Source organism: Amborella trichopoda, chromosome 10 (assembly GCF_054954075.1).
Source record: "Amborella trichopoda isolate Santa Cruz 75 chromosome 10, AtrichopodaSantaCruz75HAP2 v2.0, whole genome shotgun sequence".
NCBI lineage: Eukaryota > Viridiplantae > Streptophyta > Magnoliopsida > Amborellales > Amborellaceae > Amborella > Amborella trichopoda.
The window spans coordinates 41,015,751-41,033,183 of NC_142345.1; the positions used below are offsets into that span (position 1 = coordinate 41,015,751).

The following is a 17,433-nucleotide window of genomic DNA, read 5'->3' on the forward strand; positions in this document are numbered from 1 at the left end:
AGTAGTATTGTGGGAAATATGGAAAGAAAGAAACTGAAGAACTTTTGATGGTGTATGTTTGCCTCTTGAAGGAGTCTTGGATAAAATTAGACACTCCTGATGTTGTTTGGTTGTTACATCTAAAGAGGGGTAGGGGCTTTCTGAAATGGATGTGATGAATAATCTTCAGAGGCAATGGGGGTGGTCAAAAGTCGACCTCTAAAAGCTTGGAATCCACCTTCACTGGGTTCCCTAAAATGTAACTTTGATGGGTGCTCCCTTAGGAACCCAGGCATGTCTAGAATAGGGGATGTTCTGTGTGATTGACATGGAAATGTAATTTTTTCATTTGCAAGCCCAATTGGGGTAGCCACTACGAACTAGGCAGATCATGGCTCTCCTTCAGGGGCTAAGAATTTTTAAAAGTCGCAACTTAGGTGGGTGGCGCGTGATTGAAGGAGATTCTTTAAATGTCATTCAATGGTGTAGAAAGGAGCAGAGAGTACCTTGGAAACTCAATTCGATTTGCCTGTAACTGCTAGACTTAGTTGACAACTTGACCGTCTCTTTTACCGATATCTATAGGGAAGCCAATATGGTGGTTGACTCTCTGGCCAAGTTAGGGACTCCCTTGACTTCTCTTTCTATTTCGGGTGATGTACTCCCACTTGTGTGATTTATTTTGATTAATACAATTATAACATTCATCAAAAAATAAAAAAAATCTTCATAACACCCCATTTTGCACACTCTTCATTTTTTATAGGAAATTTGTGGCATTTGTATGACAGCAAATTTTATACATGTACCCTCCATCATTCCCAATTATCAACCTCAAAAAGAAATAAGTTGAATTTGCACTCTAAAAAAAGACAAAACAAATCCCTCCAACAATAAATCCAAATTGTCCATATTGTTGACATTGAGATCTAAGCCTTTGAGAACTCAAAATGAATTTTTTCCTTGTTAAAATTACTCATCTAATGACGATAAGCAATTTAAAAAGTTAGAGATTAAAAACATCTCTCTAAGCCCTAGATTGAGTTGTTCCATCAAATGGGATAGGAAAAACACTTTTTAGGGTTTTAAAATTTTGCTTTTTCACGTTGTTCATCAAAATGAAGGGAGTATACGCATAAAAACAAACAAATGCTCCTTACATGGCTTTTGAAGATACATTTGGTTATACTACTACAGAGATGTCAAGCTGTGCCAACACTTTTGGCTTAACATCCTAAGTACCTTGGAGTTGGTGTTAAGTACCTTGGAGTTGGACAGGTAACCCATGCAAAAATACAGGTTTCTATACAAATTTTATCATTTGGGTTTGTGATAGTTTCCTTGCACTCCTTCATAATTCAAGGTCAAGAAAGGATACTCCATCATCCGATCGATGTTTGTCGAACTTTGACGGTCCTCGAGCAGAGGACAGTCACATCCCAACCATCTCTAGTTGAAATTGATGGTTCGGGGTAGGAGACCCAAATGATAGAATACAATACCCTTGCTTGGCCCAAAAACAAAAAATAAGACAATGGAATACTTTCCCTTTACCGCCGACAACTTGAATCATAAATGGGATCAGTGTTAAAAAATGTGGATTCAGAGTGTTAAAACATGCGAATTCAGCCGCCTAGGCGCCCTCCCAGAGACAAGGTGCCCTCACTAAAACTAAAACCCCTCCCTCTTAAAAAAGAGGGGAGTAGCTTTATAGAGTTTTTTGGGCAATTTTAGAGCCCCAAACTCCTCGTGAAATAGACAAAAATGTAATAATATATTCACATAACAGATTTACAGATACAAGTCTCAAAGAGAATGGAAGAGAATGTTGCCATGTTTCTTCAATCTCTAGCTTGGTATGGACAAAGAAGCACGCTAAACATAATTTAAATACTTAAAACACGAAGAAGTACAAGGATTGCAGCAAACAATAATTTATTAACAAACCAGAAATGAAAACTACAATGCCACAACCATACATAATTGATTAAATAATGCAATTTTTCTTTTTCTTTTTCTTCTTCTTCTTTTCCCCTTGCTTTTCTTTTCTTCGTGGGAGAAAGAGCCTATGATCTTAATAATGTTATGAACAAACACTCAAATGCGACTAATCAATACGTGGTACCAGGAAATGCAAATCCATTCCAAACTTACAAAGCACCAATCTTCATTCCTCAGACCCCAGCTGCCTGAGGCTTGAAACAGTCGGTATTGCACAAGCCCACCGCTCTCATCATTTCCCCAAAGCTGCCACCACAGATGCCAACAGTCAACAAACCAAGCATTTTCACCCCAATTAATAAACAGAAAGTTTTTTTTTTTTTTCAGAACAGTGTGAAGGGTAAGTATATCATAATCCGTTAGACAGTAGAAAAAGATAGTCCACCCCATTGTCCATTGGGGTCCAATGAAATGATCAAGGGTAACAAAAAGTAAGATCCATGTACAGTAAGATCCATGACTAAAGTCATATCTCTCATTCAATCTCCATTACCATCCGTCATTTCATCAGGTGTGGATGACCTAATGGGTCATAGTTGTCCAAGTCAAATTTGACTACAACATATACAACTAACAAAAATTTGATAACAAAACATTTCATAAGAACAAGATATAGAGGACTCTTAGCCTGTCCAAGAGTTCTAACTGTCCAACCGATCAATGCTGGTCCTCCCCTTCTCAGGTTGATCCATGCTCTTCCTTGGCTTGTCCCCTTGATCCAAGCTGCTCCTTGGCTTCTCGTTTCGGTCCACACTCTTTCTCGATTTCTCTCTTCGATCTGTGCTGGCCCTTGACTTCTCAGGCCGATCTATACTTGGCCTGGACTTGTCTCTTCGATCGCTGCTCTTTCTAGAAGGCTCTGTTTCATTGGTGTTCTGTTGTGGACCATTCTTAAGGCCAGGAGATTTCTCAACAGCTGATATGAACTTCTTAAGATGCCTTATGTACTCTGGATAGAGCTCCAAGTCACAGTGGTTGCCTCCTTTTATCCACAGTGGCTCATACTTCTCTTTACAAAGTTCCCATAGCTGCTTACCATGAGAGCAATCCACTACTTCATCCGCAGTTCCCTAGACAGCACGTGTCACTTAAGCTTCTACTTTTTCAATGATTGAGCATAAGATTTTTTGTTTTCAATGTTTTGATTGCTACAGGAAGGAAAATTGCATGCTAAATAAGCCCACCCATTAGAGGAAGACATGATACACATGAGGCATGCAATCATTAGCTGAGTATTGAGTCAGGGTTAAGCCCCATTATGTAATTAAAAGCAGCCACATAATGTGTTTTAAGTAACTGTAAAAAGGGCAGACAGTTTATAATGGATTGCGATTTGTAGGAGAAACCTAATCAGTACAAATTATTCGTGGCTGAAGGACCTTGCTGAAGCCATTTGTAAAAACCCTTTTTCACACTATATTAGTGTGACCTTTACAATATGTTTGTAAAAGGGCAGACAGTTTATAATGGATTGCGATTTGTAGGAGAAACCTAATCAGTACAAATTATTTGTCGCTGAAAGACCTTGCTGAAGCCATTTGTAAAATCCTTTTTTGACCTTTACAATATGTTTGTCATTATAATTCATGTCAGTTGATGTTGATGATCCACCTTCTCATATGGGTAAAACTTGTCAGCTTACATAACTGGAAGTTCTCCCTATTATAGGTAGAAAATGGTAGCCTATCCTAGCAGAAACCACAAATATATTATCAAAAAAATTGTAGCCATAACCGACTGGTGTGGAGCTCCTTATCTCCATCATTGAGTTTCTCTGTTTTAAAATCTAGCTCATCCCAGCAACAGTAAGGACACTTATACAAGCTTTCAATTATATTAAGAAATAATGAGAGTACCCATAACAAGTGCAGTTGTCACAGATCATATGATTGCTGTAAAACTCTACAAGAAAATATAGTGAACTAATATTTGTATGTAACCGTCATATTTGCTTTATTTTCCATGACAACAGCTATTAAAATCAGCAATAAATCAGCTAAAGGAAGAGGAGAACGTAAAAGACAATACATCCTATTCAAATCACCAATACATAGCATTATATCAATTTTACCATCACTAGGCTGGGAAGATGTAGCTCACATTCTAATGAAAATGGAATTGGCATGATTTTGACTAGATCCAAACTTGCTCTGTACAAAATTTAGCATTAAAATGTCACATCAAGATAGTCCCCAGAAAGCATTTATGATTTCATTTTAGATATCACAAGTCACATTACTGTTATATAATTAACATCATAGATATCAAGTGATGTCATTTGTACGACAAAGGACGAAGAAAGAAGAGGCAGATCTTCCTGATTATTTTCAATAAGCACAAGTATGATATGCTGGATGGCCATGAGAAATTCAATGAAGACAACGGATGCTTGATTCTTATTTAAGTATATAATTTTTTCCAATGACATATTTCATTTATCAGAAAACTCAAAAGAACATGCTGTAACTTTCAATACTAAGGAATCAAAACAATATCACTCACATGAATGACCAGGACAGGACAATTAACTAGTGGGATTTTGTCAATGTTCTGCAAAAGAAAAATAAGAATACCAGTCAGCACTCCACTAAAGAAAATAATCGTCATTCCTCAGAAATGAAATGATCAACATAAGCATGGTAAAACAAAGCAAAACCTTATAGATGTCAAACCAATACGTTCGTTTTACAGGATACATGACCCGTAAGCCAGACAGTATAGGACTATGCAGCACGACAGCTCTCAATCTTGGTAATTGAATTGCTAAATCCAATGTCGGTCCACTCCCAACTGATTGCCCATACAAAACGATGTTATCCTCATTCACTCCATAGGTCTCTTCGAGGCATTTAAATGCAGCCTCAATATCCGCATAAGTATTTTGCTCGCTTGGCTATCAAATGGAAATACTGTAAATGGATCGGCTTTTCTTGAGATAAAAATTTCAAAAGAGGAAGAGATTTGCAATATATTTTTTCAATTTTGAATATGTTTCTGTATAAACTTAGAAGTAGGGTATCTTGTCTTTGCAACAAACCTTCCCTGTGGATTGACCATACCCTGAATAATCATACCTGCATGGTAAGAAGAACAAATGAGTTCTCAAATACTCTTAAGACCAAAAAGAATGAATACAGCATAAGGGTTCAATAAAAACCAAAAATATCAGTAAAGATGGTTCAAATCTAGTTCTAAATTAAGAGATACAAAACTGCCTTCATCTCTGGCAATGTCATGCAATATTGCCAACGATAAAAAAAAATGAGCACATAAAAAGAATGGATCATACACGATCACCAAAAACAGAAATATCATGGAGTATCACAATTTGCATGCCACCCATTTATGTTAAACATGTCTCACAGTCACAAACAATTCCCTACTAAGAAAGGGATGACAACAGATCAGCACCTAACAAAAAGTGCCTAGGAAGATAAATTTGCGAGCAGTGTTACCCTTACACGTGTTGCGTGTTCGCGTGTGTAAACACTTTGAAATGTGTCGAAACCTCGAGACACATGATGTTGTAAAAAAAAACAAAACACTATTGCTCAGGCCTAGCATGTAAAAACAATAACAGACTAACTCAAGACCTCGTCTATAAGAGGCATATGATCTACCTAGTCTCACCATCATCATCTGAACCTTGCTTCTCCAAGCACTAATTTGTGTATTGATTAAGAGTATTTTATTATATATACTTTAAACATATATTAATTTATTTTAAAATAATAAGTGTACGGATATGTATTGCTGTATCTGCTTTTTATGGTGCCCTATCTCGCCATATCAGGAGTTTACGACAAAGTAATAGACAACTTCAACACATGTAGGACACCAACTCTCTATGTTGGTTTCCATGTAATACTGGTTCTGTTATTCAAGGTGACATATTCTCTTCCAAACTTGCCAGCCACAAAATAGACATGGAAGGTACTGTTAAAAAGAAAGAGCAGATGGAACATATGACAAGTTATAAGGTATATTTGTGCACCACGAAGCTTCACAGAAGACCCAGGACTGATACTCAACTTGCCTTGTACTCAACTTGTCTTGTAGGACTGTGATTGCTACCCTACTCTACAAGAAAAGGGCTCCAGCCTTTAACCGGTTGTGTAACCCGGAAGGGAGATAAAAGATGTAAATCTTTTTATTGAAAAATGATTATGTGCTCCAAAGGTGCTATAAATCATGAAGCATAGTCCATTCAGTTTACCTTTATCCATAAGGTTCCATAAATCCAACAGCATAGTTTATTCAGTTACCTTTATCTCGAGGTCAAAGATTCAAGGGAAATTGGACACTAACTATTTTAGAACAATTGAGATTGGGAACTTTACTGAGAAATCAAATCCCAAAAAGAGTCTTACATTGGGTAGAGTGGATGTCTTCAATCTCAGTTCTAGCAGTGTTCGAAAAATCGAACCGGCCTCGGAAACAGGCCAAGAGCCAAGTCCGAGTAACCGGTAAACCGGCCGGTTCAACTGACCTAACCGGGCAGGTTCATCTAAAAAGTGTTAGAAAAAAATAAAAAAAAAAATTCAAAAAAATATGAAAAGGAAATTTAAAGCATGATTAAATAAAGCACATCCAAATAAAGTTGAAAAGTAGTTAAAAAAATCGATTTGTGCCGAGAGGTATTTTCAAAATTTTCTAAAAAAAGATGGGAAAATGTAAAAATAAGTATTCATGGCCAAAACACTTTCCAATCTTTGCCAAAATGATTAATAACATTCAAAAACACATTACAAACAAATCCCTTATTTTTTTGGATTCTATTTTATTTTTTATCTTTTTTTTCATGGCACAATCAAGTGCCCGTTTTATTTTAAAAAACATACTCGGTTTCTTAGAAAACCACCCGGTTTTTTAGAAAACCACCCATTTTTTAAAAAACCACCCGATTTGTTATTACTCAGCTGGTTTGTCCTCAAAACCAACCGGTTGAGTACTAGTCATGTGGGGGGGTTCAATCCCCTAAGTGGACCTCAGAAACTGGGGTTAACTGGGACCGGCAGGTGCCCAGCCCCGATCTAACCGGCTAGCTCCAAGTTGAACCAGCTGATATTTCTAATACCGAGTCCTAGATACAAAAGGAAACAAGTTTAGATGGCTACACCACTCCAACAAGTAAGGGAAGGGGCTTATTTATTTATGGAGAAGACCAGTTTTTCTTCCTCCCCCCTCCCCCCCCCCCCTCCCACCCCTCCCCCCCCCCCCCCCTTGTCAGAGATGTTTTGGTGAGATTTTGTGGATAAACAGGGTCATAAAAGGCTGTCACCCAAGAAAAGTGGAGTGGGCGAATCTGCATAATCCTTCACCTCTAAATGAGTAAAGAGCGAAATAGAACTATTCCCAAAATCTGCTCCATCCAACTTGGAAACAAATCAGTGAAGACCAATGCATCCTTGCCTGTAGCTTCGGCTCAATGAGTTAATGCACCTACGGATTTGCACCTTTTTTAACATACTTTTCTGACATCATGTTTGAAAAGTGCGAAGATTTGTAAAATGCACACCATTCTAGACCATCCCCAGTTAACGATTTTGGCAAGAGTTCGTTGAATAACCCTCAAACTGATGGAAGTCGGAGATGATGCTCTAAGGCAATTAAGGTTATCAACTTTGCCAAAATATTTCATGACGTAGAAAACATACCTGAAAATGCAATGCCATGAAGTACGAGAGAATTCCCCAAAATTGTAACTTAGACTCATTAAGAATGTTTATTAGTCATACTTTATATAAAGAAATTAAAAAAAAAAAAAGAGTACAGAAATAGAAAACCATGAAACCAACAAAACATAAACAGTCCATCAAACAGACCAAACAAATGATACGCACAAAATAGCCAATCAGAATGGAGCTCTTCAGCTCAAGTCATGTTCAGGATTCTACATAACAATTTAATAACCAAAATGGTAAGAAAAAAACCCATATTGTCATATACCAAAAAAGAATTCAACCATTACTAGTGCTACTCAAATTAAAACCCATGGTAAAAATAATAGTAGATAAAATATAAATATAACTTAGCCACTTGCAAGTGTACAATCAAACAAATAAATACATAAAGAAAAACAAAACAAGAAATTAAAAATCAAATTGGTAATCAATGTATAAAAAGATTGGTAGGTATGATTAAGTATGCATATCAAGCACATGGAAAAAGGGTGATCAAACCATGTAAGGCATGAAGATTAACACTGTATAACAAATCAAGAGGCAATCGCTGAGCAATGTAACACTATGCAGGTCAATGGTATAGGGTATCAGCTTTGCGCACTAAGCATTCATTTTTAATGGAATTTTGATGAAGCAAGTAGCTGTACAAAAGAGAAAAAGAGAAAATGCAAAACAGATGCCAAGGAAAAATCTCATATACAACAACAGTACTGCTACATAATCTATATACAGTATTAGTAAAATATAGCTCTATCATATACTCACAACCATTAGGGTTGATTTTGAACGCCCAGTCAACTCATAACACAAATTGTTACATAACACACAAATCAAAGATCAAAACCAACAGGAATTGAAATCAAATAAATATAGGCCCCAGCTTTGTCACAAACCTGGGGCTTTGGGTTCACATCCCTGCTTACCCATTAAAAACAAATAGGAAAGCAGTTTCCTTTTGATGAGAATTTATTATTATTATCACTTTCAAATAAATATAAACATAAAGTCGAAGACACACTATCATATAGTTCAAAGCATAAAACCAATATAAATTTCAGACGAAACATATTCAGACACATGCAAACAGGAAATAAATATAATTCAGAACAAGAAACCAGTGTAATTCAAAGCACAAAACAACGTGAACTTTTTTTCCATCTTACAAAGAAAAAGAAGGGAAATTGATTCACCAACCCCATCAAATTCACACGAAGATGAATACTGAGCTCCGAAAAAAGCTCATACATTTGGCCCAAATCAGCTGCGTTTCCATGTGAATACAAAACTGTCAATTTCGCCATGGGGTTCTTAATATACATGGCCACAATCTCACAACCCCTGCTCGTCGAAAGCTTCAATATATCGACATTTTTTCTCAAAGTAACATCAGAAAAACTCAATTTTTGGTTGGCTTCATTCACAATCACTTTATATGATGGTGGGTTTGGAGGAAAGAAGGCGAATTTCGCCGCCATTGAAGACGTCACACCACCCATGGAAACCCAAAGATCAGGGAAATTTGGGATTTTTCCTTCCAGAAAAGGAGGAATTACGAATTTCCTTTAAAATTCAGGAGTTAGAGAGAGAGAATAATCTTCATGAAAGACGTGGAAGAACCCATGGGAACCCTAGGATGAGCAAAACTAGTTGTGTCCTTGTTCGACTAAAGGAAAGTTAGGGTTTTTCTTCTAAATTAAGAGAGAGTGAGTGTTGCAGAGAGAGAAGAGGAGAGAGAGAAAGAAAGAGTTGCAGAGAGAGAGAATTTGAATGAGATGGTGGCACGGGTGGACAAGGAAATTGTTTCGGGACTCCTGTACTTTCCGTTTTGATTTTTTTGTCCTAAATAAATAATTCCAGTAATTACGGCTTGTTTGTGGGGGCCAGGAGCTGTATTTTCATTAAATTATATGGATTTCTTAAGGAAATAAACCAAAAGTGGGCTGCTATTCTTAGAATTTGAAATGGGTGTGGTTTGCTAAGTTGTCATCCTTGAGCGATCCAAGCAAGGTGCACCTGTAAAGCTCCATATAAGAATTTTAACTGTGAATTCAAATTTTACTTCATATCTAATTATAAAAAATAAAAAAATAAAAAAAAAAAATATATATATATATATATATATATTTTTATTATTTTATTTTATTTTATTTTTATTTTTTTTAATTACAACCTACATTGCCACCCATTGCATTTGTGGGAATTAGTATTTTAAATACCAATGATTTGGATCGGAAATTGTTGGTCTAGAGGATTAATTACGACCAAATCGGCTCTAAAAAGGTATAGTTCCAGCTCCATTCCCACCTTAAACTCCCTTTTATATTCTCTTTCTTATTTTTAAGCTTATCTAAAGTTTTTTTCTTTTTTTTTCTTTTCCTATGTTCTCCAAAATCCCATCAATTCATATCGTCGATCCAGCAATCGATTGTAGATATATTTGATCGATGATCTACCCTAAATATCTAGTTTTGAAACACTGGTGGGAACCATGAGAAAAAGAATCTATCCATTAATTTGTGGGAACAATAAGGAGAATACATCTTCTTAATTTGTGGGAACAATAAGGAGAATACATTTTCTATGCAATTGTCTAATATGGAACTATCTCAAGTATTAGTCTTAAGGAAAATGTATTGATAGGGTTGCAGGCTTAACAAAATAAGCAAAACCTTGCCTCAAAACTTACAAAAAATTGTAGTTTTGGATTAAAAAAACCTTCAAAACGATCATCTTGACCTTAGCTAAAAAAAAAAAGTAGTATAATCCATTTTCAAGCGTTCACATATCCATAAGATTTGTACCAATTTTTTTAGCTATAAATTTCATAATCTGAGGTAGAAATTGATTTTAGATCCATAATAATGATTTCCCCTGCCAAAGTGTTTTCCAGAGGTGAGATCTTACTCTTTTTTTCTGTAAGGTTTTGCAATTCTTAGCTAAAGAGCCCCTAAATCACCTAATTTCCTTGTTTTTCTCTTTTTTCAAATTTTTGGTTTAGAAACATATTTTTATTTTTATTAGGTATGCTCTTACGATAAATGAGCACATCCTAAACTTTCTATTAAAATGATTTATAAATTTTAAAACAATAATAAAATATTTTGAGATGTCTAATGAGACACTTAAAGGGTAACAAATGGTATTAGGACTGAAGTTATCTCAGTCTATTAAGATTGGATGATTGAGAATAGCACCTACATATATATTTCATATAAAAGAGATCACATATACACTTCGTCCTTGCAAATTTGTTCATATTTGATATATAAGAGATGTCACATATACACTTCCCCCTTGAAAATTTGTTTCTAGAGATCCATGTGTGCCATTCGAAGGGGTGAACCCGAAAGATGAGAATGAATTCACATCCTAGACCCTTTGCAAGTTTGAGACGTATAAGTGAATTTGCTATGCATGAATTTCAAAAAATAAAAGAAAAAAGATGTATAAGTGAACTTGTTATGTATGAATTTTCCAAAAATAAAAGAAAAAAAAGGTTCTGTATGAAGAAAATTTTGGCTTTCTAGCTTTTAGCCTTTGGCAAAAACTTGCTATCTCTTAAACAAATTTTTTTAAAAAAATAAATAAAAAATCTAAGAAGCGAATTTTGTCTTTGGGTTTTCAATATTTGGAACTAGAAAAAAAATTATTAAAATAATCAACCCCTCCATAACGTTCTGGGTGTAGTTTGCAACCCTAAATAATCTTAAGGTGCACCTCCAAACTTTGATATGAGATGCAATTTTGGTGTGAGATGCAATTTTGGCGTGAAAACATTTTAGGATAGTGTAAGAATCTATTTTTATCTCTAATTATAAAATTTAAACTAAAAAAATGGTTCAAATCAAGCGGATCTATAAACATATAAAAATCTAAAAAATTGACTATCTAGATAATGTGTTGCAAGACATATTAATTTTAGAACTTGAAATCTCCCTTTTTTTATATATTTAGACAATTCGATATCGAGATCATCAATTAGTTGTATTTTCAACATCAAAATAACATATTTTCGAAGGATTTTGGAGGTGCACCTTAATTCTACAATTAAGGTGCCAACCATATATAAACTTTTTCCTCACTTTTTTGAGGTGGTTTGTCAATAAAGTAGGTCGTTAAAAGTATTATCTCACTAAAGCACTTTTAAAATTATGGATTGGTGGGGTGGATCGTTCACCTACAAATCCATGTGGGATCGTTGGATTGGTAATTTAGATTGGATTTAAATTCTTTCGAATTGGTGATAAAAAATATTTAAAAATAAATGAAAAAAATTAAAAATTAAAATAAGAGTTTGTGGAGTAGGGACCTAAACGTAAAAGAACATTGGATAAGCTTAAAAAGAAAGAAAAACGAATATATAACAGGGGGTCTTGAACAGGTTCGATCCCGACCGACTCCCATCCAAATCAGCAATTCAAATAAAAAATCATCGGGTTTTAAAGCACTGCTTCAGACCATGAAGGTCCAAAGTGAAAGCATTTTGAAAAATAGAAAAAAGAGAAATGATCGTAGAATAAAAAAATTTTGAGAACTTTTATAATGATGTTATATGGAGGACATAATAATAACTTTAAAAATAAAGGAACATCTTGGTTACTCTTTTAAAAAAAAAAAAATAAGAACACTTTTGAGATTTTAAAAAGTTCAACAAAAGGTGAATGTTAAACCTATATTGTCTCCCACTAAAAAGTCAACCCCTGACTGCAAAATAAAGAAATGAGTGACCCTTTGCATCATATCATACGATAAGATGAAGCTTGGTTTTGCATATTCCCAGCTAGCTGTGTATCACATGCAATCCTTTTTTTTCAACTTCATGGTGCATGAATATCCATTTAGAAAATCTTCTTTTTCTTTAATGTTATGTAAAATCTAGCTCTCTCCATCTCCTTATATTTACATTTTCCTTGTTTTTCATTCATTTAAAAAAAAAATTACTTGTTTTTCTTCCTCTCCTCTCCTCCTTTTTACGTTGATGATAGTTTTTAGGTGCGTCCTAGGATGCACGAATGCACCAACGCAATAGGGCTGAGAATTTGTCGGATTAGGTCTTGATCCACCTAGATTTGGATCCGAATTCAAAAAGTATACCTAGGATTTGGATCCAGGTCCAATCGGATCCATAATGTTCGGATCCGGATCCGGATCTAAAACCTATACATGAGATCCAAATCCCATATGGATCCAAAAAGCATGTGAGATTTGGATTAGGTTTTCTAAAAGTTTAATAAATTATATATATTATATCTATATAAATTATAAATTAAGAAATATATAGCTATTTATATATAAGACAATAGATATTATTTAAAAATCAGGTTGGATCCAGATTAGATCCATCTGCACCCAGATTCGATCCAAATTACTATTCCGATCTAAATTTTGGATTTGAAATTTAGGTTTCAATCCATATCGAAGAAATTCTCAGCCCTACATCATGAAATCCATCTCCAAGATAGATGTTGGATCTAAACTTTTGCAGGTTATCATCTAACACCATTGCATTCATGAATATGAAGAAAAAGAAAGAAGAGAGCCTTAAAAATATTATGTTTTATTTTATTTTTGGATGATTCATTTTAATTCTTCGGATGTCATTAGCTTTGACCTATTTTAAGAGTTCCAAATTCGTTGTAGACTCACCAAATACTTTTCCTTAGACCTAGTCTCTAAAAATTAGACGAATGAGTGGCTAAGGTCGTTCGATTGATTCAGACCATTACTAGTATGCATCCGCTTAGGTGAACCTTTCATTGTCTCACGGTGGTACAAAAAAGGAAAAAAATTTAATACAATTTTAATTTTTCATATTATTTAAAGGTAGATTCTCTTTCCGTTTTTTTTTCAAGCAGTATAAAAAAATCTTTAAGGATTTTACCATACTCTTCATCTCTTATCTCCGTCTTTTATTGATTTTTTACCATAAAAATTAGCCACAATAAATCTTTTTATATCATTTTATCCCAAAAACTGTTTTAACCCTTTTTTTCCTTTTCCAACTCATTAAAAACATTTTTGGGTTGAAATGATATAAAAAAATTTGTTGGGGCTAATTTTTATAATCAAAAGTTAATAAAAGAGTGAGATAAGAGATGTGGGGGTCTGGTGAAATCTTTAGGAGTTTTCTTATGCCGTTTGAAAAAAAATTAGAATGAGGGTCTATCATTAAATAATTCAAAAAATTAGAGTTCTACACGAAATTTTCTCCATAAAAAACAATAGAACTTAGACATGTACACCAGGGCACTAATGTTGAGGTTTGTATATTCATATTGATTGATGGACACTGAGTACCTTCAAATAAACCTAAAATTCTTCACAATATACTCTATTAAAAAAGTGATAACAAATACACTTTAACATAAACATCTTTTGAAGTCTTCTGGTTCAAAAAATCAGTAATTTATGAAAATAAGTTTTGTACATCACCTTGACATGATCAATGACATAAGTGTTAACAATGAAAGAAAGTGATCGCTTTAATGTCACCTTGACAAGATCAATGACATAAGTGTTAACAATGAAAGAAAGTGATCGTTTTAATGCCACCTTGATGGACGGTTGAGGTACTCGTTGCAACAAACAAATCCAATATATAACGGTACTCCTCATCGGTCCATTGTTGACATTAGAACATCAAAATCCAAAGCTTTTTTTTTTTTTTTTTTGGAAAATGTATACAAGGGTACCGTTTGCTTTTAATATAAGGCGGATTGATCGTTGGGTATAAAATTGGGTGGTTGGAGATGTGTTATCAATTAAGAATAAAGTTACAAAATAAAATTTTTTCATCCATTAGATTCACATTTAATGGTTAAAAATAATTGTGACCTTATTATATCAAAAGTAAATGATCTCATAATATGCAATATCTCTTCATTTTTCTTTTTCTTATATTCTTATATATTAGCGAGTTGGAATGGACCCTTGACTATCTAAGTGATTGCTATTTGCACTCTTGTTTTTTATATTTTCAGGTCATTCCCAAATTGCAAAAGGAGTTGCCAGTTTTTTTTTCCAAAAGGCAAATTTTCTCGGATTTCCAATATATTTTGGATGTAAATAAATTGTTCAGTGTGCTCTGACTTGCCTAGGCCAGAAAAATCACCGTGGCCAGGGGAGGCGAGTTACTCGGCAGAGTTCAACATAGGGCCTTTTGGCCATTGAAAAAAAGAAAAAGAAAAAGAAAAAAAAATAAAAAAATTGAAAACAATAACAACTTGTAGTAAAGTATTTTGAAACCTAAAACAACTTTAAAAAGTTAAAACAAGCGTAAAAATATAGAGAAAACATAGATTTAAAAACCAATTTGCAATTCGAGACATTTTTTAAAATTCAATGAGAGGAAAATATAAAAACAATGATTATGGCAAAAAAAACTCACTAATCTTTGTCAAATAAATCTAAATCATGTACAAAAATATTATAAAACAATCCAACATTTTTATTTTTTTTTAAAAAAATTTATCCCCAAGTTGTACACCCAACTCGGGCGGGGGCCGAGTGGACTCGGGCGAGTCACAACACACTGGAATTAGTATATACCAAAAAAAACCCATAAAGGAGTTTATGCAAGTACCCTTTCTTGTTGCTGAAAGCAAGGAATGCATGATGGCACATCTCTTACAAAATTGTGGCCATTTTCGTCATTAGCTCATAACTTTTTGAGCTCTATGTTCTTCTACAAACTTTAAAAGTTTGTGTAGTTTGAAAAATATTTATTTCCTTTTCACGTTCAATTTTTTTTAATTTCTTCTTTTTTTGGAAATCATACGTTTAAGTTTTTTGTTTCATGGGAAATAGAAGGTTCATTTTCAATTTAGTTAGAAAAATTATCGACATTTTGTATTTAATGTCTCTTTCAAGTGTTTCTTTATTTTGAGGTTTTGTGGACCTTATAAGGGGGAATGGGTAATTATCTCTCCTTTTTAGCTATTTCAAAGTTTTGGGGAAATTTTATTATTTTGTGGCAGTATATTTTCCATACAAAAGTGTCTCTCCATTTCACTATTTAAAAGTTTTCTATATATTTGAATTTAAATTTTTTTTAAAAAAATACATTTCTCATAAAATTATGAGATATTGATGAAATAGGATAAGAAATAAATATGTGGCATAGGGTCTCCAACAATTCCATTTAAAAAATGGACAAGCCATGTTAAGATTGCCTCAATTACAATATCATGTCTCTATACTATTTTATTTTTTTGATAAACTATTTTGACATCAAATTTTGGACGTTTATTCCTCTATTAAACTCACACTAACGAAAAATATATAAAAAAATATTTTCAATAAAATAAAATGACCAAAATATCTCTGAAAATTTTAAGGAATATTTTGATCATTATATTTTATCAAAAAATTATTTTTAATATTTTTTAAAAAAAACCAAAAATAAAATATTTTGAAACATCAGATTTAAAATCAAACGGTGAGCGGCTCTCTTGATCAAAATTACACGTTCAATCGCATTGAATCCTATCCTTTAAAACAATTAATTAGGAACCCATTGATAAGTGACGCGTGTGGTTGGCAAAGAGCGTAATGATCCCACTAATAATGACACGTGTGGATGGCAAAGAGTAGAATGATTTTGTTGTTGCATGCGGGAACACCATATAATTGCATGAGTATATGGTATTTCTTTTCACATAATATTAAAAATTTATCTATATAGTATTTCTTTTCACAAAATATTAAAAATTTTAAAATATATTGTATTTCTTTTCACATAATATTAAAAATTTATGTATATAGTATTTCTTTTCACAAAATATCGGGATATGGTATTTCTTTTCACTTAATATTAAAAATTTATCGATATAGTAAATTTATCTATATAGTATTTCTTATCACAAAATATTAAAATATATGTATTGTATTTCTTTTCACATAATATTAAAAATTTATGTATATAGTATTTCTTTTCACAAAATATGGGTATTAGATATTTCTTTTCACTTAATATTAAGAATCTATCGATATAGTAAATTTATCTATATAGTATTTCTTTTCACTTAATATTAAGAATCTATCGATATAGTAAATTTATCTATATAGTATTTCTTTTCACAAAACATTAAAATATAGTATTGGCCCATGCAGGTCTCGAACCTGCGACCTTCGCGTTATTAGCACGACGCTCTAACCAACTGAGCTAATAGGCCTGATGTGCAATCGTGGGTGGTAAGTACATATTTAATGTAGAATTGGGGAAAAATTAAATTAAAAAAAATAAAATGGCATTATTGATTTCAATGTTCAATTTTTAGACCTAAGGAATTGGCCATTGATCTAGGCGATCAGATTGGTTGAGTGATGCAAATAAAAATAGGGTTTAATTTTTTTAAAATATCAGAAATAGAAATTTACTCAAGATAAATCAAGTTCATTGGGAAGGAGGGAGGATTTGAGCGTGATCTGTTATTGAAAAATTGGGTTTGTTAGTCTCTTAAAAAAAATAAGATAAGATTTATCTAGGAGCTTTATCTTTTCAACTGTGGGCAATGTTTTGCCTTTAGGGGAAAGCTTTGACTATGTAAAACATGAGCTATCTATTTAGAGGTAAATCTTTTTGACACATTAAGTTAAGAGAGAGAAAATAAGGAGGAAAGATAAAATAGGGAGGCGAGATAAAATAGGGAAAGTATGTAGAAGAGACATAATTATCTTTTGCTGATTTTTTTTTTCTTCTAAAGTTTATTTAAGGAGATATGACCTTTCATTCTAAAGGATCGTAGAATGAGAATTGAGTAAATTTGAT

The 17,433-nt window shown here is 33.4% G+C and overlaps 1 protein-coding gene and 1 non-coding gene across 6 annotated transcripts; both read right to left on the minus strand.

Annotated features, from left to right (window-relative positions):
- Positions 1-1,897: 1,897 nt before the first annotated feature.
- Positions 1,898-9,446, minus strand: LOC18433952 (alpha/beta-Hydrolases superfamily protein). 5 transcript variants are annotated; one of them, XM_006844028.4, is made up of 6 exons: positions 8,859-9,446; positions 5,018-5,054; positions 4,637-4,873; positions 4,483-4,530; positions 2,635-3,050; positions 1,898-2,226 (listed from the first exon to the last, which is right to left on the minus strand). In XM_006844028.4, exons 1-6 carry the CDS (start codon positions 9,158-9,160, stop codon positions 2,154-2,156), a joined length of 1,113 nt encoding a protein of 370 aa, XP_006844091.1. In that variant the 5' UTR covers positions 9,161-9,446; the 3' UTR covers positions 1,898-2,153. The 5 variants fall into 5 exon arrangements, with proteins under 5 accessions (XP_006844091.1, XP_011623245.1, XP_011623246.1 ...); XM_011624943.3 differs by having other exon boundaries at positions 2,627-3,050; XM_011624944.3 differs by having other exon boundaries at positions 2,609-3,050.
- Positions 9,447-16,763: 7,317 nt separating this feature from the next.
- Positions 16,764-16,837, minus strand: TRNAI-AAU (transfer RNA isoleucine (anticodon AAU)). Its single transcript has one exon. It is a non-coding gene; the product is annotated as a tRNA-Ile (tRNA).
- Between the last annotated feature and the right edge of the window lie 596 nt (positions 16,838-17,433).